A 22,841-nucleotide genomic window follows, 5' to 3' on the forward strand; every position below is an offset into this window, starting at 1 on the left:
TCACCTTTCACTTTCTAGTCTCTCTCTCCCTCTCTCCTTCTTTCCTCTCTCATGCCCCCCCCCCTCCGTCCGTCTTCTCCTCCCGTCCTTTCCTTTACGATACCGTTTGCCCACCATACCCTCCGCCACCCCTCCCCCATCCCCTCTGGGACCCCCCCCCCCCCCCCCCCCCTCTAACAAGCGCCTGCACACCTGCCGGCGAGGAGGAAGCGGGGGGGGGGGGGGTCACGCGAGGGCACACAAACACCCGTGTTTCGCCTGTTCCCCTGACACGCGTGAGAAGAGCGCTGCCGTGACCCCCGGTGACACGCCACCTTAAACACCCATCGCTGTAGCATTTAGAGTCTCCCCCGCCGCGGCGTACCGATGGAGAAGGAGCGACCGCTCGGCGCTGTGTTCAAACCATTAAGAGAGTGATGCTCTGACCTCTATACCTTCACTGAGAGAGAGAGAGAGAGAGGGAGAGAAGAGAGAGAGAGAGACGTGGAGAGACGACGGAGGAGAAAGAACAACAAAGATTAATAGCTGCCTTTTTGCTTCCGACAGGATGGATTTCATCTACGTGTGTGTGTGTGTGTGTGTGTGTGTGTGTGTGTGTGTGTGTGTGTGTGTGTGTGTGTGTGTGTGTGTGTGTGTGTGTGATTCTTTTCTTTCTGAAGGATTATTTGTTCAGTGTGTATATAACCTCATACCGTTCACACACACAATTTTATATTCAAATACCAGCAGGGTAAATGTCTGTATGTCTACGTGACCTTATCACAAGCCCTGAGCAAAGCTACTACTATAAGTTAAAGTTAATGTATTTATACATAGTTATAGATTTCTATTCTACTAATAATTCCAATGAAAGAAAAAACAGAAGAGCATTCAGTAAAGAGCATTCCTCCACCAAGGCCCTTATGGAACCAGATTGAAATTTACTGGATCCAGATTTTGTTTTTGAGATCTGCAGCAAACTACATACGCTCATTAAAATCAGTCCCCTTAATATGCCAGATTAATTCCAATTAGAAATTGGTCATAATGTTAAAGAAAATTGAAAAAAATGCTGGATTGGTCCCTTTCTTCAGAAATTGAATAGATTATTCCTTGGCCCAAATTCCACTTCACTTGACTTTGTTCTTTTCTTGTTTAACAAAAATATATATTGATAATGTTCAAATAGTTGCGAGGGTCTGAATCTGTCCCATTCAGTCGTATTATGACACACAATGTCTGACTGATGTCATTGCATAAGGACGTTTTCAAAAAATAAATTTAAAGTCCAGACAGATATTTTCAATAAAAGCCTTTAATACATTTATGCTGAGAAGATAATATATTTGGAGCTCCATGTGGAGGTGAAAAGAATAAAATCAATTGTAAGATTTTGGGTTGAATTGATACAAAATGTGTGAGTGAGTCAGTAAATCTCTTGTTTTTAAAGTTGCACCTTGGCCACAGTTTGTATTAAAAAATAGGATTTGAGTCATATTCCTCCTCTGAACTCCGGAGCAGATGTGCAGAGCTGAGGAGGAAGAGCAAAGGATCGCTCCTCTCTCTATTCCTGGTACTTTTCATGTGGATAAACAAACGCAACACTACGAACGTCTCCTCGGTGCGACTGTGTGAAAGCGTGCACCTCTCCTGCTCCTCTGTAGTTCGGTTCCCTGACACTTCAGTGGAGATCAGTAGCCAAACGACTGTAGTTGTACCGGGAAGTCTCTTGGTGTAAATCCATGTAATTGTGCACATGTGAACCGAATATTACTGAAGAAGTGACCCCGATCATGAAAGACATTAACGTGCATCTTGGACGTAGCTCTAATTACGTCCTATTTGTTGTTTTCAACCTGCAGGCGGCAACAATACACTTTCTGATGCTTAGTCAACAGGAAATTTAAAGAAGTGGGTCTATTCCTCGAAAACCAGATTGCCCATGATGGTTGTTTCTCTTGTAACGTCTCGTTTACTTTTCAAAGTGTATAGACGCCGTGGACAAAGGCGGTTTACGCAGTTTGAGACTGAAATGCACAAATGTACACACTTAAAAAGGGTCAGACCTCCGAAAAGGGTCAGACCACCTCCGAATGTGATCTGTGTAATGGGAACTAAAATGTGTCTGAGGTGCGTTCACGTCTGGACGCATGTTGATTCCAGGTCTGAGCATGACCTCGGTGAACAAGACTGGAATAGTTGTGGAAGTTTCTTTGCCTCCCTCCTGTTTGTGCATTTGAGAACAGTGCTCTTCAACCGTGATCTTGTGTGTCTGTGGCAGGGCTGTGTTTACCATGGAGCTGTACCTGCAGACGGAGCGAGTTCTGACTGTCGGCGCCGAGACGCAGGAAACGCAGCATGACTGGACCCAGGCGCTTACAAAGGTGACAGACTTTGCATAAAACTCACACACTCGCTGCCATTGTTTCTCTTTGTGAGTTTGTTTCTCACTTCCAGTTTCAAAAGAAGAAAACTGTGTGAAAGTGCAGAACTCCACCTTGTACTTTTATATTCACTGTTTTGCAACACATCGTCCCCCAGTGAGCCCCTGTGCTTTTTCCAATAAGACAAGGGGTCCTGCTATCTCTCCCCCCACATGCCGACAGGATCTTGTTATAACACCCCACATAAATATGTCCCCGATTCCCCTTTTTATCTCCTTAATCCCAGGCAACCCCGTCGTAGATAGTGGGAGGTGTAGCCGCATTAGTCCGTTTGCCTCTCCATCTGTACCGCGGCCCTTCCACACCTCCGTATTTCAATTTGAATCGCACAACAATGGCCCGACAGCTGAGCAGGAGGGAGGGATGTGCGGCTGGAAGATAATTCAGCCAGGGACCGAGAAATCGGGCAAAGGTTTATGCCTCGAAGAAGAAAGCGGCACCTGTTGTTGTGTTGTTGTGTTGTCGCGAGGTGGACGTGATAAAATTTCTCGTTGTGTAATTGTGAAAAGTTCTTCATTTCCGTGTGCGCCCACTGTGTTCGTCTCGCAGTGCTTCGTCCCGCCTAAAATGGAGGGCCTGGTGCAGAGGGACAGCGAGCTGATTGGCAGACTCTACTACAAGGAGGGCCACGACCTGTACTACTGGAGGAAGGGCTGGTTCATGCTGGAAGGCTCGGCCCTGCACTTCAGCTCGGGCGAAGAGGAGGACGAGGAGGAGGTGCTTCATCTCAAACGGCTACAGGAGCTCAGTAAGAGGGTTGCTCATTTTGTTTTTCTACTGCAGACCATCTTGTAGTGATTGGAGCGCAGGGACATGGCGATAAATAAGAGCCGTCTTGGTCGTTAGATTTAATGTAACATTGTGAGAAGCAGCATTTTTTTTACAATTTGGTGCAGATACATAGAAAAATCTGGATCTGGTGAATTTAAATATGGTTTTATGAGGGGAATGTTTTTCTCAAAATACTTTTTGGTCCAAGGAATCAAAAACATATCTTCTGACTTTTTAAAATATCAAAGTTGCAAAGTTAAAAACACAACACAATTCCCACAACTTGTCAAAGTGTGTTTGCAAAAGCAGCTAATTCGTCTTTCTGTTATCGGCCGTGTACTCACAGACTCTCCTGACAGGCTCTCTCCTTTTCTCTGATGGCTCCTCCCTGCTCATCGTGTCAGTCAGACAGACGCTAATGTTTGGTTGGCTTGACAGATGATTCTGTCCAAAGTCAGTTTCAGCGGTGAAGACGTCTGGAGACAGTTTTTCCTCTTCTCCTGGATTCGCTTCCTCCCTGGCAGCAAAATACCACCTTAGATATCTGGAAATAGGTTAAAACTCTGGTAATTTACTATTTAGAGGCATAAAGAAACTAGCTAGTCCAGCAATATTAATGCTATAAAAACCCATAATGCAACACTCATCTGCTCTTGTGAAGAAGGGTCCCCAAATGTAATAGACATGGTTGGTGCATTTACAGAACTGGTGAGAAAATCTATAGATCTTAAAATTCAACATGTTTCAACTTATGAGTCATGTGATCTTTGCCCTTTGGAAGTGTTTTCTATAAGTTGTTTTTCAAATTCTAGATCTTGCTCATTCTCTGATGAGGGTGGAAATTGAGCTGCTGAGAACACTAAATGTCCAAAAGTCGTTTTCTTGAATTAAATCAACCAATCACCTCTGACTGAGTCTCTGGACACGCCTCCCATGGGGGCTTCTTGTTCTTCCAGGTGTCATTTTCGATCTGCTTCCACCCCTTTATCATGAATCACACAAGTGGGAGGTATTGAGAGGCCGGTGAATGGGGCCGCAGCCGCCATCGGGGACGAGAGGCTCCAAAGTCCACACATACTTTGGCAGATGATAAAGATTTGGGCACGTTTCAGTCGATTACACAAGTATGGCGTGCGAACAGAAGGAGGGCAGAATCATCAGATCTTTTTTTAATCCATTTACAGCTCGACGTGGATCAAATTGCACAAAGTGCAGCCCCGTCCGCTCACCTCGGGCGGGATGACGGACTGCGACGGTGCTCGTTTTTTATATATTTCTTGCTTTTCTCAAAGCATATTTGTCACAGCCAGGGAGCCGATGGTGCCAGAAGGGACTGTGTTTTGTCGGGGGGGGGGTTAGTGGGTTCTGGAGCGCTGAAAGGATTCCTTTAGGAATCAGAGTCTGTGACACGGGATTAACTGTTATTTTCTCTAACGGTGACACCGCCACATGAAAGGTGGCCCCGTGTCGCGCCGAGGGATTAGATAAATTCACTTTTCAATTAAAAATCGCTACATGTTTCCAACATGCATCAGGAGTTTATTGTCAGTGAGACGCAGTCTGTTCCTGTTCCCTCAGGCTGCGAGAGGGGGCGAGTGATCACTTCAAAATCTGGTTTTTTTTTATTTTATCCTTAATTGCCTTGTCTGTCATTTATTGTTTTGTCTTCTTCAACCCAACAACTAGGACACTTTTTATCGCCTTAAGCACCAGTTCAAAACATTTTATTTTTCAGTGTCAATTGTTCAATATTCATTTCTCTCTTGGCTGTGTAGCACTTTGAAACTTTGTATTTGGAAAGTGCTGTATTCATAAATACAAAAAGAATCTCCAAAGAGCGAGGGCGCACCACTTCTCAAGTTGACTTCCTGCGGCCTTAGCGGTGCACTTGAGAGAGGACTGATCTCTTTGTGATGTCGTGTGTGAAGACGATCTGCCGCACAAATAACTGGAACCAAAGTAAAACGAGCGGAAAGTGACAGATACAGTTGGATAATCATTAACCTGTCACCGAGCACAGATCAGCCTCCCCACCCGGAGACAAGCGCATTAGCTTTGAGCTCATTCAGCGCAATTATCCTCAGTGGATTTCTCTTAAGCCAGTGGATAGAGAGAAGGAATCATTTAAAAAAGGTCCAGCACATATATAGAGGACATCAGATGAGTAGGCGGTCCTTCATGTGTGGTCCAGGACACATGCGACCCCAGACCAGCTCCTAATGTGGTCTGATTGGATCTGAAATGCTTCCTCAGTCCATCTTGGTGCGTTCACATCTGTAACTTAGAGCTTTCCACTCGAGATTGGCTCATTTAATACAGAAGGTCTGAACAGGGTCAACGTGAAACCTCAGTCATCACTTTCAGACTTCTCCTTTTCTGCCTCCCTGTACTTAAATGCAGAGCCAGACTTTTCAAAATAAAACCGTTTTTAGATTTTAGAGTGGTGCAACCATGATCCCTTGATGTATGAACGTGGATGTAGTGGAAGATGTGGTAATGATTGACATTGAAAAATAGTTTTAACATTTGCATTTGTAAAAAAAAAACTTTATGGAGGGTTAAATCTTCTCTCAGGTATGACCTTGGTATTTCAGCCATTACCTTTGGAGACAACAATACATGTGTATTTCCAATTTCTGAGATTTTAAATTGAAAGTGAGAGATCAAGTTCTCCTATGTTCCCATTTATTGCTCTCACATGTTATATGAATACTAACACCGGCCTCTGAAATTCAGTATTTGTGTCACATCTTCTTAACGTGTCCGACCAAATCAATAAAAGTCGATGCCACACTTAAAAATAGAAATTCACCAGGTTCCCACCCGTGAACTTTGGATTATTAGAGACAAACGTTGGTCACAGAACTGTCTCTGCTGCTCTGGTTTATTTATTCAGAGTTTATCACATAGCTGCTGTATAAACAAAACTTAATACCTCAATCCCCCTGATTGTTAGAAAGAGAAACACATAATGAAAATCTCTTAAAGGACGCCCAGTGCAAATTATGAAGAGAACAAGGCCGCTGACTCGGTTCCTTATCACACAAGCATATTAAGTGATTAAAAAGAAAAAGAAAATCCCAGTGAGCTGTGAGATGGATAAAAGAGGTTTTTAACTGTGTGTTTGTTCAAACCACAATGACAAGTGTTTTGCATTTACCTGATAACACAGTTAATAAACCTCTCTCATGTCAGTTCCTCTGTTTTTCTTCTCTTGTTGTTTATATCTGAATGAAACGCCGTGCCCTTGAAAATCTGCCCAAGAAAATTAAAAAAGCTAATTATTTGTTAAGAGAGACTTTGGGGAATTAATGTTTTTGCCGTTTTAGCTCAAAAATTCAAAGGCTTTGTTTGCCAAAATACCAGAGTTGTTGTGTTTTTTTTTTTTTTTCTTGTGCCAGTCCTCCTGTCCTCTTTTGTGACAACAATCAAATTAAAAGTTCTGTCGGTGGAGATTATCAATACGTGTGTTTATTAAAGAAGCACGTGCGGAGGTCGTGGTGTTTTGCTGGAGGAAACAGAAAAAGGTTCAGTTCAGAAAGCGAGTAAAGAAAAAATGTCTGCAAATCATCTGAATCGTCCAAATTTAAAAGTAGAGGTGATTATCCAAGTTCATTGGAAGTCAGGTAAATATGAAGCCACCAAAGTTATCGCAGCTAAGTTCACTAATGAATCTGTTATATGTTGTTTCTTTAACCCAGACAGAAAGCTTTAAGCCGAGCTAATTAGCAGCCGTACAAATAAAACCTCTCCTGGCAAGAAAGCTAATAAGTGCATTTCCATAAATATTGAATCGATCTTCAACCCTGGTAAAAAAACATTGCATCATTCCTCATTATTTCTCTTACATTCTGCACAGGTAATTATTTAATGAGCTTCCAATTCCCCCGCAAAAAACTGTTATTTTAAGTGCAGTCTGTTTATTTAAGCACGACCAGAGAGATTTTGAGTATGATGAAAGTGCCAGATGTCGTCGCAGAGAGATTTGGGACTCGTCTCGTATCGTTTTTTTTCCTGTACTTGTTTTTTTTGTTTGCGTGTGATTGTCGCCACGATCCAAGCAGCTGTTTGAACCCACAGACGAGATCGCGGCGGAGCTCTCGAGTCCCGTCGTCGTTCTGGTTCCTTGAATTCTTGCGCTGTTATTTAAATTTGAAAGGATGGAGGATGTTGAAAGCAGCGGCGTGTGAAAAACTACCCTCAGTGTATATGGTAGTTTTTACACCAGCTATGTGTAAAGCTGCTAATGACACGTGTTTATGTACTTTTTTTAAGTCAGTGATGCAAAACCAGAAACGCTATGAAGTCCACGTGCACGGTCCTGTACTGTCCACTCGCTCTTCCTCCCTCAGCATGTCTGCACATTTGAAAGTAATCACCACGTATGTCTATCCGTATCGTGCAGTGTATAATTTGCCACGATTGCCATAGAAACATAAACGAATGCTACATAAGAGAACAGAGACCTTTTGGGTGACGGCGGCTAATGAATGCATCGACTTCCACGATTCACGGCGGAAAAAAAGCTTCTAAGCGTCGGCGCCTTTTTTTTTCGACAGAGATTGAACATCGAAAATGTCAAATCTAAACTGCTCCCGATGCGTTACGGTGCACGAGCACGGAACGTGTTGCTCTTTTGAACGTGCACCGATTTGGAAGACTGCATTTACCACAGCTCGTCGCTCTTTCTGTTGTTTTTTTTTCTCTCCTCCCTCAGCCGTCTCCACACATACCGAGGGTGAGGAGAAGATCCAAGTCCTGCTGATGGTGGAGGGTGGAAGGTACGTCACTCACTGGAAATAAAACACCCCCCCCCCCCCCCCCCCCCCCAAAAAAAGGTGTGCTAATTGGCACCGTACTTGTGATACAGCGAGTCCATGCATTATGCAGCGGCTTTGATTCCGCCGTTGTCTTGTTAGTCCGAATGCACTTTTACCTACTGTAACCATCCGAGGTAATTAAACCCGCGCTTGGCTGCCTGCCTCCGTTAGAGAGAAGAGGTGAGATGGCACGAAACACAGTTTTACTTCTCCCTGTTAGAATAACACAACAAGACTTTGTGCTTACTCGGTTAATTGGCATTTGTCTTGTGTGCGTTTTTGATCAAACCTCAAGGGAGAAAACGCCAGTTGTTGATGGGCGTGTGTTCAGTGGACGTGCTTTTGAATTTCCTTTTAATCTTGTCGGTTGACTTTCCGAATACACAAACACTTAGCATAACAAACGCCATATTGTCGTTAATGTTATTAATGATGTTTGTTTCTTTTTTTAACAGAACAGTTTACATCCACGGCTTCAACAAGACGGACTTTGAACTGTGGCACTCCGCCATCACTCTGGCTGCGGGCACGGACGGCAAAGCCCTCAGCGACCAGCAGCTGACCAAAAATGGAGTCCCCATCGCAGTGGACAGTTGCCTCGCCTTTGTCACTCAGTATGGTGAGTGACACTTTTTAAATTTATGTGTGGGGGAAGAAAAGTTTTCGAGGAAAAAGAAGTTCAGCTGGACTGTTATTAGGATTTCCCCCTGGAGGAGCTGATTCACTCAGTGCGCTGCGTCGTGATGAGAATTTCATGCTTTCTAAAGTCGCGGCGCATTATGCTGCAGTGACATTATCCCGTCTCTCCTCCAAATGTAGAGAATGTAGTCTGACTTGTCACGACTCAGATTGCTCCAAAAATATAGACACAACAGAAAAGGTTTTTTACATAGTGATTGTTTCCTCTATAAATGCATCAGAAAGGCAAAAGGGGGAATTTACAAAATGACATTTAAGTGAACTTTGACTGGAATTTGACCTGTAATTCAGATTCAAATGGGATTATGTAACATTGTAAAGTCCTCAAGCCAATGTGGACATAATGTAGGTTATTGTCCTATAATTAAAAAAAGTGTTAAGACATATAGAAATATATGTACTGTCATTTACTATTCTACACATTAGAGGGTATTTGATAATAACAATAATAATGATAGTCAAATATATCCCACATCATAAATAAACACAAGAATAAAAAACTAAAACAAACCTTTATACTCTATTAATCAAAGCCCTCTTGTGCTAATGACATCATTTGGAGCAGAGCCACGGTAACGAGACACGTCTAATTTGCTAACATAGAGGAGGCATGGTTTATGCCCCTTACTGCATACAGCCATCAGGGGGCGATCAAGACGCTTTGGCTTCACTTTCATACTCTCCATCTTTATATACAGTCTTTGGTATTAACAGTTATTTATTGTTTCGTCTTGACCTTCCAACCAGGTTTGTGCCAGCAGGGGATCTATCAGAGGCCCGGGGAACCGGCTCGAGTTGCCCTCCTCCTGCAGGACTTCACCTGCAACGCCCGTAATGTGAAGCTGAGGGAGAAGGAGCACCAGCTGGAGGACGTGACGGACACCCTGAAGAGCTTCTTATCCCAAGGAGACGACGCACTACTGACCAAGGAGCTCTATCCTTACTGGGTGTCCGCTCTAGGTACCTTAGGTCAACATCAACAAGGCGATATATGCCAGTGTTAAAGGACGAGTGGGTTATGGTTGTAGTCTGGTGATGTTTGTGGCTCTACAACATTCAGGGTCTTCAGGGCGGCGGAGACACGGTTTCATTATGAGAGATGGAAAAAGAAAACACTTGCATTTGCTTTACAAAGAAAACGGGAAAAGGACAATGTGACCCTCGTGTGTCTGCGTCCACGTCTCAGTGTGTGGTTTGTTGTGTTTGACGTCGCGTGGAGTGGTTCTCGTAATGTGCTTTTTTTTTCTTTTTTTGTAGACGAGAAGGACGAGAGGCAGCGAGTGAAGAAGTACTCGACTTTCATACAGAGCTTGCCGAAGATAAACAGGTCAACCATCGAAGCTCTGCTGCAACATCTGTACAGGTACACACACACACACACACACACACACACACACACACACACACACACACGTAAGCTTCAGACCGGAGACACATTTAGAGCTTGTGCAAGTCAGGCTCTTTCAAAGTCCGTGTTTGAGTTAAGTGTGTTTAAACAATAAAAACAGGACTTCTTCTACAACTTACGTGATGGACCCTGGCCCCCGGGTTCTGTCTGTAGAGCTCTCAAGCTTGATTGCTTTTTTTCTCTGTATAACTTCTGTCTCTCTCTCTCTCTCTGCCTTTTTGTATCTTTGTCTGGTGGGTTTATTGCTCTGCTGTTGCCAGCGCTGGTCCTTGGTTTCTCTGGTTTGCTTCTTTGTTTGATGTGATCACGCAGCTTCTTTGTTTAGTAATGGACCTTGGACTCGGAGCCTGGTTCAGGTGGTTTCCAGTGTGAAAACCTTTCTTGTGGATAATTCAAACTTTCAGGACCGATTTCAGGTTTTTAGCAATAAAAGAAAATAAAACACAGTCTTCATCTCCGACAATGTTCCATTTGATTTACAAGGACGAGTACTAATGTCAAGTACTGCTGTTGGTGATGTTGCTGGTAATACTAGAACAAAATAAATTGCAATGTGAGACCAAAACAGCAGCAAATGCAAATAATAAAACATGACCCTTGGTTCGGACCTGAATCCTGAAGTGCAGCAAGAATCCAAAAAAATCTTCTTCAGAATTCTTAGAATGGCATAATGTCTTTGTCACCTGCTGATTCGCCTGTTGCCCCCCCTCTCCTCTCACAATGACCCACATGCCCTTCTGTTGCATGTTCGATTTATTTTTTATAATATTCTGATGAATACAATTTGATTTAATCAAGTTGCTCATTATTAAAAACTTGTGTTCTGAACTTCAGCTGTGTTTGCTAATTACCCAAGAGGCTCAGTGGGCTATTTTCTCATTTTCTTTTGAGAACAGTTTGGATTTTGTTCTCAAGCAGACTGTTACATCCACTATTAATATTGTGAACAGGCAGGTTTGCGTTGTTATGCCTCAGGGAATGGAGGATTTATGTTTTTATGTTGTTCATCCGTCTATTCGTCCGTCCTTGTCTCGGGAACATTATATCTTCAGGAACAACGTGAAGCAATTTCTGCAAACCTAGTAGAAATGTTCTCTGAGACTCACCAATGAACTGAATTGATTCAGGTGGTCAAAGGTCAAGGTCGTGGACCGACAGCGGACAGTTGACATTCAGCAGCTTCATGTTCTCGATACAAAGCACAACACTTTATTGCCTCTTTGTTGAATCTGGACTTAGGTCTCGCAAGTGTGAGTGTTACAATATGCGTCCCTGTGCTTCAGGATTCACCAGTGCTCCCACCTCAACCGCATGCCGAGCGAGAAGCTGGCCAGCGTTTTCTCCTCCTGCTTGTTCCAGACCCGGGGACAAACCCCGCAGGAAAGTGGCGTGGTCCGCGACCTCATCAACAACTACATCCCACTCTTCAATGTAAGTCCTGATGAACTGCTGTATCCTCCTTTCCCCGCCGTTTGACAGCACTCCGAGTGGAGAGGAGCTGATTGGGAAACAATGAGGCTGAACGGAACGTGGTTATATCCTCCACCTGAAAGTTAGATAACATTACATTTTTATTCCATATATATATATATATATATATATATATATTCTAAAAAGTTGGTATACTTGAAACTTTCAGAATCAACAGCCCGATATTGACAGCAGTGTCTTTGCTGACAGATGGAACACATTTCCAGAAAACAGATTTTATTAAAAAAGAAAACAGGTCACCGAGAACACCTAGACTCTTGTCCGGGACATCTTGCGCTTGAGGGGGAAGAAGGTTTATGACTCTGTTCTATATGTGAGGAGCCATTTTGAAAAAGAGAAAAATATAACATTGGAAAAATCTGATTTTATTCTCCCTACGTCTGGTTTTTTCGCCTCAATATAAAGCTTATCCATCTTCCATCCATCCAGTACATCAATATCATTTGCATTGCATTCCAATCAATGATCAATAATTGACAAAAGCATTTAGATATCACTGTAATGCACACAGAATCTAAACCAGGCATTATTTACACTCCTATACTTCAACCATCTGAGGAGAAGAACTGTTGTTGCCAAATCTCCACAATAGACTTGACTTTGCTGATGTGTGTGGATGGGCGGGGGTGTGGGGATCAATGTTACCCTTGGAGAGCTGCCTGGATTATGGGACACGCAGGAGCCGCTAATTCCCGGCGGAACGCCCGGATCCCTCTTGTCCTGACGTCAAAGCAGGCGCATTCACTCCAAATCGGTTTCGGGGACGCCGCCGCTCGCATGACAAATAGCCAGTAAGCTCAACCGAGTGCGAGCCCAATAGCGGTGGAAACGCTGTGACATAAAACGAGTGAGACGTCTCGCTAATTACGGCTCGGGCTCCGCGGTGGATGCCGTGGACGGGGCCTATTATCAGCCCTAAACACACACACACATTTGTTGGGTATTTTTTTCCTCTCTCCTCCCAATCTTCTCTGCTATATATTCGTATATATTCTCAAACAAAGCAAATTGTTCTCTGAAAATGATAATGATGTTAAAAAAAAAAAATAAGTTGGAATCAAAAATACAAAAAAAGTCATTTCCCACACAGAGTTTTGTGAAAGAGAAGCGAATTCACAAAACTCCTCACAGCTAAGTTCCTCCTTCCGAATGCATTTCAGAAAAGTGTCGGCTTGAACGACCCAATTCCACAGCCTGTTTACGATACCGTTCCGTGTGTGTCGTATTTAAAGCGCCGGAGTTAATATTATTACCAGAAGTGGTTTTATAATTCCATCAAGATGGCTCAGTGTTGTTTACTGGATCAGAAAGTTTCTTTTTTAGCTGGAGTTTGAATTAAAGTGTGTGTGTGTGTGTGTGTTTTTGTGCCGTTTCCAACAGGTCAATGAAGACCAGGTGCAACAGATGGAGAGAGAGAATAGCTTCATCACACGCTGGAACGACAAGAAGGACACCACGGTGAGTCTAACCCGCGGAACCCGAATGGAAATCACCTGCGGGCGATGGGGCTGCTTGTGTGGGTTTGTGTGTCTGCTCGTATTGATTTGCCTGCGTGCGTCTGGGTCTCTCAAATCATCAATTTTTCTGGCAACAACCGAAGGTCGGGGGGGGGGGGGGTTGTATGGGGAAGGCGGCGGAGGAGGCGAGGCGGGTGAGGAAAAAGGGCTTTGTTCCTGTTAACCTTTACGCCAGGTACTTTACGCCTGGACGCCTCAGCCGAGGAAAACATTCGGCTTAGATAACTGGTGAAAAAAAAAAAATCACACGCCGCTGCTGCTGCTGTTGTTGGATTCTGAAGTAAGTTGTCGACGCACGCCCTGCCCCCCCCGCCCTTTCCTCTCCTTGTCCGTTGACATTTAGAACATGTCCGCCGCTGTGGGGCAGGAGGGTTACTCAGTGGAAAACCAAATGCTATTATAAAGCTGTCGGACGTGAAAATTTGAATTTTGCATCTTGGACAACAACAAAAAAGCTTGGACTTTCTTTTTCATTTAGAGTTAAGATTTCTCGAACCTTATTTTAGGGATAGTTTAAGAAATATAAAGTCTGCGTTTATTGGTCTGGGGTTCAGGTTTATATGAGACATTATGTTAAAACGTTACATCAGAAGCTTTTCTATGTAATTGAGACGTCGGAATAATGTAAAGTTCAGCTTTTTGGGTCGAGGTTGTTAAAAATAGAGCAAAACTACATTTTCTTATTTGACTGATTAATAACAAATGGAGTCTACAGTTCCAGTTCTAGAGGTTTGGTGAGGCTGTGCTATCTTCTCTCAGTCCCTTCTCTTCTTTCAGCATTGTCCAACGAGGACAAACCACATAATAACTTCACCCTGTTTGTTCCCGTTGCCAGTAGCTTCCTTTCTTAGACTCCAGACTTCCTCTGAACACTGAGTTTCTTTTTTTTATCTGAAGCACACAAAGCTTTTTCCCCGAATGTCTCCTTGATATCTCTGCCAAAGGCTCCGTCATACGCCCAATCGCTGGAGCATTTGTCTCCATTACGGTCGCTCCAATTTTCACCCCTGCCAAACCAATCATTGCTGGTGGATGTAAAAGCAGCGCCGGTAACAGGGCCTGCAGAATGTGGTTGTTACCAAACCAAGGAGGTGGGAGGTTGAGGTGCAGGTCACAGCTTTGTCCAACAATCGGGTCTTGGCTCTGCACCTGAATATCAAGACTGCGCTGTTGACATCTACAGGAAGCTTGTTTCCGAGGTGTCGGCCCCTGCAGGTGAGAGTTCAGACCTCATCCGCTTCCTTGGCGAGGCAGAGAATGACACGGACCCTGCGAGCCGCTCGACTTGGGGGGGGAGTAAATAAATCGGTGATATAATGAGGTGTAAGGCAATGTCATGCCTTGTAAGTTAGGAGTGGCACTTCAAAATCAATACGTGCATTTACAGCCAGGCTGAGTGCAGGGAGGGTTTGTCTTTGGCAGCTGTAAAAGAAGAAAAAAAACATTTCACACACATTTTCTTGCTTCTCCACAAAGTATGGTTATTTCCTGTCCGTCTTTTTGACTCGACAAACACCACGTTTGTAAAGTGTGCCCGGTCTTACTCCCATCACATAACAATGAAATGGAAAGACGGAGAGTGTGCCGAGCAAACCACGCTTTCGTCCCCGTGTCCGTCTGTGACATTTTCACAATCACAGCTCTGGCCGGTTTGAATGACTGTAATTTCTGTGTCCTTTCGGGGCCAAGCGAGTCAGAAGTGGCCTCCTCCCTCTAATCATGCGATAGTTCTCCCTGATGAAGCCAATAATGGACTTCTGTTCACCCGCACGTTAAAATGGAAAAGGGAAAAGTAACTGTAACGTCCAGATCGCCAGAAGAACCTTTTCCTGTTCACTTAGTTGTTCGTTTTCGAGTGATGGCCTAACACTCACCTCGGTCTACCAGCTATTTGAACTTGGTTTTACATTAAATTACAGTTTCACTCACTTGCTTACAATGTCATGAAAAAGGTTATGTTTTAATTGGAAGAGAAATATTTGTTGATTTGTACTTTTACTGAGAATTTACCCTGAATGTCTGGTAGTAAGTTTTAGTCTTACAGAGGTTACATTTAGTTAGAAAATTAGATTCATCTGTGCCAATTATCTGGAAGTGAAGAAAATCAACATTTAAGGAGGATAATCTCTTTTTTTTAACTCGATAACCTTTCAATAACTATCAGTCATTCTCAAGGAAGCAATTTCAGTGTATTGATGGTTTAACTTTTAAAGTTTACTGCCACTAAGGTTCAGAAGTCCTCCTCCACGTTCTGTAATGGGCCGTGAGCATTTTTCGAGGCGTGCGTGTCTCCAAAACATTTTTAAACTGACATCACACTTAAAGTTAACACCTGTGGAAAGCCTTTCAGTCTCAGTGCAGGTGAAACACGCGCTTCCACCTCTCCGGTGCTTCTGTCTCACACGTGTTCTCTTTATTTAGTCAGGGTTTTGCATTCCATTATCGCTGCTGGGTTTCACTTTGCCTCCAGCGCCGACAACGACCTTTTACTTTCCACCAATCCTCCAAACATTTCTCGCACTTTTTCTCCATTTGGATTCCTGCCACACTGGAGCCAGGAATTCAGAAGAAAAGCCAATTAATCCAGCTGCATTGTGTTTTGTAATTCGACTGATCTCTTTCTCTTTTTTTTTCTTCCTTTTACTCTCTCAGTTCTCTCCAGCTGGGGACTTGATCTTCGAGGTGTACCTGGAAAAGAGAGCGCCAGAGAACTGCTGTTTAATCAAGGTATAAGTGTGTGTCTGCAAGTGTGCGTCCGTACTCTCGGTGCGGGCACGTGCCTCTCCGCGTACGCCCGCTTTCCCGAAGGCCCCTTAGGTGGGGAGGTGAAATAAGAGCGAGGGAGGCGGGGATGGAGCGCGGGATGAGGAAAGACTGAGGGATGGGATGAGGGCGGGCGGGAACGAGAGGTGGGGAGAGGTTGATAGAATAGGGCCGAGACATTTGTGGTTTAACCCGGGGGGGGATTATCACCGGCGAAATAAATCAAAAGCAAACTAATCAAAGAAATGTCTGATTTAATTGTGTGAGTAATCACATTTTACGAGGGACGCGGGTCGCTGCAGGTTGAATAGGGACGGGGTTAAAGAGGATTGCTCGGCAGCGCGGTTTGACTTTATTACTCCGCTTCCCCTCTGTGGAATAAGGCCGAACATTTGCTTGGTTCAATCCTGTTCAGGTAATGACGGAGGAGTTAGCATTTAATCAGTGCACCGTGTACATGGCTGCGGGTCAAATATCCGCAATAAATGCGATCGGCTCCTCAAAGGAAGAGTTGAAGGCAGAGGAATCGATCAGGCTGCTTATGATCTCAGCTTTTATATTCTAGATGTTTGATATCTGTTGTTGTTCGCTGTAGGTCTCTCCCAGCATGAGGTCCTCAGAGCTCGTGGAAACCGCGTTGAGCACGAGGAACATCGCCTTCAGCGCTGACGACTTCTGGACCACCTTTGAAGTCATCGAGAATGGAGAGCTAGGTACGAAGGATTTTCCAATTAAAGAGCTCCCGCCGCGCCCCCCCCTCCATTCGCCTCATGATACTGATTCTTTTCACAAAATAGTCTGAAGACACAATACTTTACCCAATCAGCACCGATTACACATCTAATTGCTCCGACAACTTACGGTTCGGGCTGACCCCTGAAGACCTCCGAGCATACACAAGATAATTCTCAGAGAGGATTAACAAAATAAGGAATTAAGAAATATATTTTTAGTGCACATATTATTTTTTTATTTGATTTTTTTCAGATTTTTCTCTTATCTTTTGCGTTTGTATTGCAAAACTCTCTCTCATGCCTCTAAAGTCGGAGAAGGGAAGATCACTCTTTATCCTGCTTACTTCACTTCAAACCTTGTGATGCTTCAAAGTTTCTTCACTTCAAAGGTTCACAAGCAAATAAAGTTTTGTTAGGTATTGTTGCTACTGTCAACTTTTCTTAAGAATACGATCATGTGACACTAATTTGAATTAGAAACAAGCAATTGTACAGAAGAATGGCCACTCTTTTATTTTGTCAAGTATTTATATACTTTTTATAGTTTTTTATTCCACCACATCTTTAATTACTGTAATCTGTGGCTCTTAACTCAAATGAATTGTGATGCATCATGGGAAAATGTACCATGAGATGTGTACTCAGCACGTTATTAGACACCGATTGCAGGAATCAATGTGTTTTCTGATGAGCAGTTTAAGGGATTACAGAGTAAAAAACTAATTTATACATTAAATAAAGAGGCGTTCCTCCCAAACTTTCCTCTAAAGTATATCTAATAATTTCTTACTCCATAAAAATCATGCAATCTCTAATTCTCATGCAAACACATACAAAGATCCCACTTCCTCTCATTGGAGGACCTCGTGATTAGAAGAGAACGCCATCTCTTAATGAACCAGTCTCCGTGAACATGGAAGCACACTGAGAAATTAGCCAAGCATCGTCGATTTGATGCTATGCACATGAATTAATCATCTTTACCATCATATGTCATGTATTACCTTAATCCACCTTGCATGATCGACCTCATCTTGCATTATTATGCACCGACGGCACCTCCAGCCTCGCACACCCGCATTTGATCACCGCGCGGGAAGTGGCGAGCAAAGGGGGGGGGGGGAGTCAAAGTTGAGCTTTGTCGCGAAGTTGCTTAGCTGGCGGTCCCCGCGCACGTTTCATCAGTTCACTGGGAGTTTTACGCCGCAGTCTTATGTTTGTTTTTCTCCCAGCAAAGTTGCAGAGGGCACGCCGTCCTCCTCCGAAAAGTGAAGGCGTGTTGAATACTGAATATATTTGCTGTCGTTTCAGCATATTTTCCATGCCAAGACAATATGTCTGCGGAAGAGTAAACAGTCGAGCTATTTTGAAGGTGGTAGCGTGACAGGTTTTGCTCATAAAACCATAAAGAAGGGAGGGGGAAGTGCCTTAATTAGCCATTTTGTGGGGACAGCTGCAGATAAACACCGTTATCGAGGACAATAGGCAGGAAAGGGGAGCCAATATTTGTTGGGAAATGAGGAACTAATTCCATGGCCTTGGTCTGCAGAGATTCCAGAGGGGAGATAAGCCCACCGTTATGAATAAGTTATGCCATTGTGGCTCTTTTTACCTCCGTCGGTTATGAAAAAGCAGGGGAGGGTGGAGATGGAGGCATCAGAGCAGGGGTGGCGGTACACAAATTATCTCCGTTTTTTTTCTTTCAGCTGATAGCATGTACCCTGTTCACCAATTAGGACGAGATAATAGGTCTATTTTGCACATGAGTGTGTTTTTATAATCAGCTCCTGATGTGCGGGAGATAAATTAAACTACTTTGTGATGGAAACGGGGGAGAACAACAACATCATTTTGGTATTTGGTTAAGTAGGTTTAGTCACGGGATTTGTGATAAGAGGCTGTGATTGTGCTTCGTGCATTTATAATCCGTGTTTGACCAGAGGACGGAGCCGCTCGGCTGTGGGTGGTTGACTCTTAGCCACCGATCGTTCCCCCTCCCTCTGACCCGGTGTATTTTATTCCTAACAGAGCGACCGCTGCACCACAGTGAGAAGATCCTTGAGCAGGTGTTGGAGTGGAGTTCCTTGGACTTCCCTAGTTCGGCTTTTCTCGTCATAAAGAAGTTTGCAGCGGCTAAAAGTGGCGCTGACGGGAAAGGTAAAGTATTCCTCCGATGGTACGAAGCCATTAAAAACTGCATCCTTTGGTTAAACTTTAAGGAAAGCGCGTGTGTGTGTTGTCATTGTTCATTGTAGCACAACAACTGTTTGATTTCATTATACATCAATCTGTTGATTCCTCTGTTAGTTGTTTACCCCGTACCTGTACTTCACCAAACAAAATTTACATATTGAATGGAAAGATCATGAGGTAACTCTACTAATTAAATAAATTAGAACTGATGAAAACAAATATATGTATTTTATCACATTGATGTACCTGTAGCGCCTCATTACCGTGTGTTTTGATTGAAAATGAATTAATACTACGTAGAAAACATTGTGAGAAGTTCCAACAATGTGCTCAAAGTAATGCAATACAAGTGAGAACTGGAAAAGGGTCACAATAGTTTGATGAAAGTAATGATTAGCATAAACAATTAAAACAATTAAAGTATAAACGTCTGGGCTTAAACTGAAAGGTTGAAATAGTGTCCATTAGCTACAAGTAATTGATTAGCCTCAGAAATATAAACAGGGTATTACTAGTTAGCTAAATGGGACTGATGTGATTTTACTAAAGTGAAATAACCAGATCTGCATTTTTGTTGCATTAATAAATGTTATATAGTTTCAGTTATTTGAAATGAGAAATTAATACTTTAAAGTTGATGAAGTCGTACTTACAGTAAGTTCATCAGTCAGGCTGTGGGATACGGAACCAGTTTTGACATCTTCAAATTATATAAAACTGAAAACGCCACATTGAACATCTAGAAACAGCTGTTGGTATTTCTGCTTCATTAATGACCTGTAATAGATTGATGGAGTTTTCATTGTGTTTTCCAGAAGACCTCAAGCAGTTCGTGAGAGGCGACCCTCTGAAGTTCAATGACGGCTCCACCAAACTGCTGTCGGGGCACAAATTCCAGGACAAACACGTCGTGCTGTGTGCAGAGAAGCTGCTGCTCTACAGAGATATCAAAGCAAGTAGACTTTTTTTTTATTTTTCGGGGGGCTGAATCCACTGTCACATCTACAAACACACACCCGCCACCGTGTCGGCTCTCGCATGCAAACACAAGAGTACCTGGCGAACAGAGCACGCCTCGCGCCACCAGGGAATCTCAAAGGTTATGGAGCTGCTTAGGAAAAGCAGACTGTGTTAAAACGGAGCCCGCATGGCTGCAAACCGCGGAGATTGAACTCCGCCCAAACTCTCCGCTTCACGTCCCTGGCGACGTGTCCGTCCAAATCTTGGAATGAAGGAGGAATATAAAGCGCACTCGTGGCGGTGGACTTCCCACTCTCTTTTGAGAAGGGAAGAACACAGTGTGTTCCCCGGAGCCCTTTTCTTCTCAACACATTTCTGCAGTTGAAACAAGGGATTCGTAAAGGAGTGAGAAGGAGTGTTAATAATTGATGGAGGTGCAGTACAGGGGGAGGGGGTTTCACTGAAAGCTTTATTTTTGATATCAAGTTGCACAAGAATACGCTTAATTACTGCATGAATGCAAAGGAAATTAGAAGTGTAAGTGAAATTTTAATGGATATTCTTTGGCCTGTACAATTATTGCTCGCTCTATACTTAGCGCAAATTACGTTGGAAGGAGCAGGGACAGGGCGGCGGGCGGCGGTGTGTAGGTGTCAGAGGCTTTAACTTTGATTTAGTTTGCTTTCTTCTTTCCCACTTTCTGTCTTTGTTTGCTTGGAAGGAGACGTGTGTTTTTCCTCCTCCTGGTAATGATTCAAATTGATTGTCGTGTCGTGACGCTTTTCTGAAATGGCACAGATCATTTGTTGGCTTTTTGCTTCATCTCGGTTTATTTAGTTTGGTCGAGTGTAATGTGATTCTCGCCGTTTTTTTTTTTTCGCGTTCTTTTCCCTTGATTTATTCATCCAAAAATATTCAATTGTTTTTTTTTCTTCTTGCAGAGCACTAAAGCAGAGAAAGCAATCCCACTCAAATCTGTGAAATGCTACCTGGGCCTGAGGAAAAAGCTGAAACCCCCGACCAGGTAAACTCTGCTCATATGAATAATAAACCTCTCGTGTGTGTGTGTGTGTGTTTCTTTCTCTCTTAAATCTGAATGTATGTAAATGAAGTTGGGATTCAAATCAGCAGTAGATTTCCTAAAACTACCAAAACGGAGTATTCTGGCGAAGTGGTTTGCATGGTCACATTTTCAGTTTCCTCTAATACTGTTGATATAAATGATTTCAGCTACATTGGACTCGATTTGAATGTGCTACTGAGCTGTTTCAGGCGTGGAATTAATATTATAAATAATAATGTAGCTGGAAATTTCAACTATTCCCTCCTTTTCACTGCGAGAGATAAAGGAAACGTGAGAGAGAGGAAAGTGCTTTCAGCTCAACATGAAGGTCAGCGACTGAATTAAAAGGAGGTTTAACTTTTCTTATTTTCTTTTTTTACGCACGTGAAGGCAAATAAATTCGTGGAAACAGTAAATTGACGCAAAGGTCATAACTCCAGGTCCATTTATCATTTGCTCCATTATTACCTTGGCAACTCAGTCGGCCATGGACGAGGCTAGTAAGTGGAACTCGTGTTGGGGGTTGGTTATGCAGAAACTATTGTTCCTAAGATATACAAAGTACTTTCACATACTTCCATGAAGTGAAAATGTTTTATACAACCAAATTATGTCAACGGTACTTCAGATTCTGGGCCTGACCTACGGAGAAATATCCAGGACTCTTCATTGTCTGGCTTCACTGAGCCAATGTCCTGGATAACCTGGGCTTTTCTGCTCTGAGTTTGTCTTATCTGCTACGAGTGCCTTCACGTGGACGAGGCTCAGCTGTTAATTACAACGTTGTCACGAGCATAAATTAAGTGCTTTATTCCTAATGACAGGAAACGCTTGTAACAGCAGGTAAATTCAGTTAAAAGCAACATCCAGAAGTGAAACGCAAACAATGTGATGACATAACTGGGATAGAAAATAAACTTAATATGTTGTAAGAAGATACAGGAATTTTTATTATTATTAATCTGATTACCTATATTGCTTATCCCTTGAGGGTCTCGGGGGGCTGGAGCCAATCCCAGCGGACATTGAGCAAGAGTCGTCAGGCGCCACCAGGCCACCATTTATAATCATGGGAAATATGAAACAGTGTGTGGATCGTTCCTCTAATAAAAGACATCCGAAGGTGTAGTTTTCAATTATCACCACATGTTCACGTTATTTTGAGCTGCAGTGTCAGACTTAAGGTGTAAAAGCACCAACACTTTTAGGAATCTGTGAAATTAAAATGAAGCTATTATGTATTTATTCAGCGTGATAAACCTTCCCTCTTTGTTGGAGGCGTGTGGACACATGGAAAGTCTGAAACAACAAAAGTGATTCCACCGAACTATATTACTCTTTATTATTTGTCACCTGAGGGTGAACTCTTTTGTCCCTGTGAGGATCCTGTAGGAAGGATGACTCTGAGTTCTCCAGTGTTTTGGATTGGTCAGTATTTAGGCTGTTTTGATCGGGAGGTGTTTGTAGGCGACAGACGCAAAAATATAAACCCAAAAAGAAAGGAAATATCTCTGGGTTAATAACTTAGTTACTTCCTCCCTCTGTCTGTCTATGGTGAGACATTAAAATCCTGTATTTACCTCACTAACCTCAAATCCTGCTTCGTGGTTCAGGGCCTCTGCTTCTATTAGACCAGTCAACAATTATGTTTCTGCTTTTAGTGGCCATTTGTTAAAATTTCTTTTTCCTCTGTGCATATTTTGTGGTGCCATAAATATTGCAATAAAACAGACAAATCTTTTCATAATCCTTTTTTAGTGCATAACTTTGTTGCAGCTTCATAATAACCATTAGGACCCAAAGCAGCTGCTGCACATTCGTAGCAAATCAACCCCTATGTTTTATTAAGATGAGCTAGTGATTATTTATTATTATTTTTATTTGATCGCTGTGTTTATTCCATGTGTCTCTGACCGGGTGCACATGTGCAGCAGTTCATGCTATTAGTCCCCGAAGATGTATCGCCCCTCAGAGTCCCGCCCCACCAGGGGACACCCCT

At 43.1% G+C, this 22,841-nt stretch overlaps 1 protein-coding gene across 3 annotated transcripts in view; it reads left to right on the forward strand.

Annotated features, from left to right (window-relative positions):
* The window catches only part of zmp:0000000660 (arf-GAP with Rho-GAP domain, ANK repeat and PH domain-containing protein 2), a 105,553-nt gene that overhangs the window by 77,482 nt on the left and 5,230 nt on the right, over nt 1-22,841 (forward strand). For all 3 annotated transcript variants that reach the window (XM_034569154.1, XM_034569152.1, XM_034569153.1), the window contains 13 exons: nt 2,261-2,363; nt 2,973-3,171; nt 7,912-7,975; nt 8,470-8,633; nt 9,461-9,673; nt 9,971-10,076; nt 11,405-11,552; nt 12,993-13,070; nt 15,782-15,856; nt 16,488-16,605; nt 18,655-18,783; nt 19,635-19,771; nt 20,721-20,803. In XM_034569154.1, coding sequence (XP_034425045.1) covers nt 2,261-2,363; nt 2,973-3,171; nt 7,912-7,975; nt 8,470-8,633; nt 9,461-9,673; nt 9,971-10,076; nt 11,405-11,552; nt 12,993-13,070; nt 15,782-15,856; nt 16,488-16,605; nt 18,655-18,783; nt 19,635-19,771; nt 20,721-20,803 — 1,617 coding nt within the window. The remainder of the gene's footprint in view (nt 1-2,260; nt 2,364-2,972; nt 3,172-7,911; nt 7,976-8,469; nt 8,634-9,460; nt 9,674-9,970; nt 10,077-11,404; nt 11,553-12,992; nt 13,071-15,781; nt 15,857-16,487; nt 16,606-18,654; nt 18,784-19,634; nt 19,772-20,720; nt 20,804-22,841) is intronic.

This window comes from Hippoglossus hippoglossus, chromosome 18, assembly GCF_009819705.1.
Source record: "Hippoglossus hippoglossus isolate fHipHip1 chromosome 18, fHipHip1.pri, whole genome shotgun sequence".
In the NCBI taxonomy this organism is placed as follows: Eukaryota; Metazoa; Chordata; class Actinopteri; order Pleuronectiformes; family Pleuronectidae; genus Hippoglossus; species Hippoglossus hippoglossus.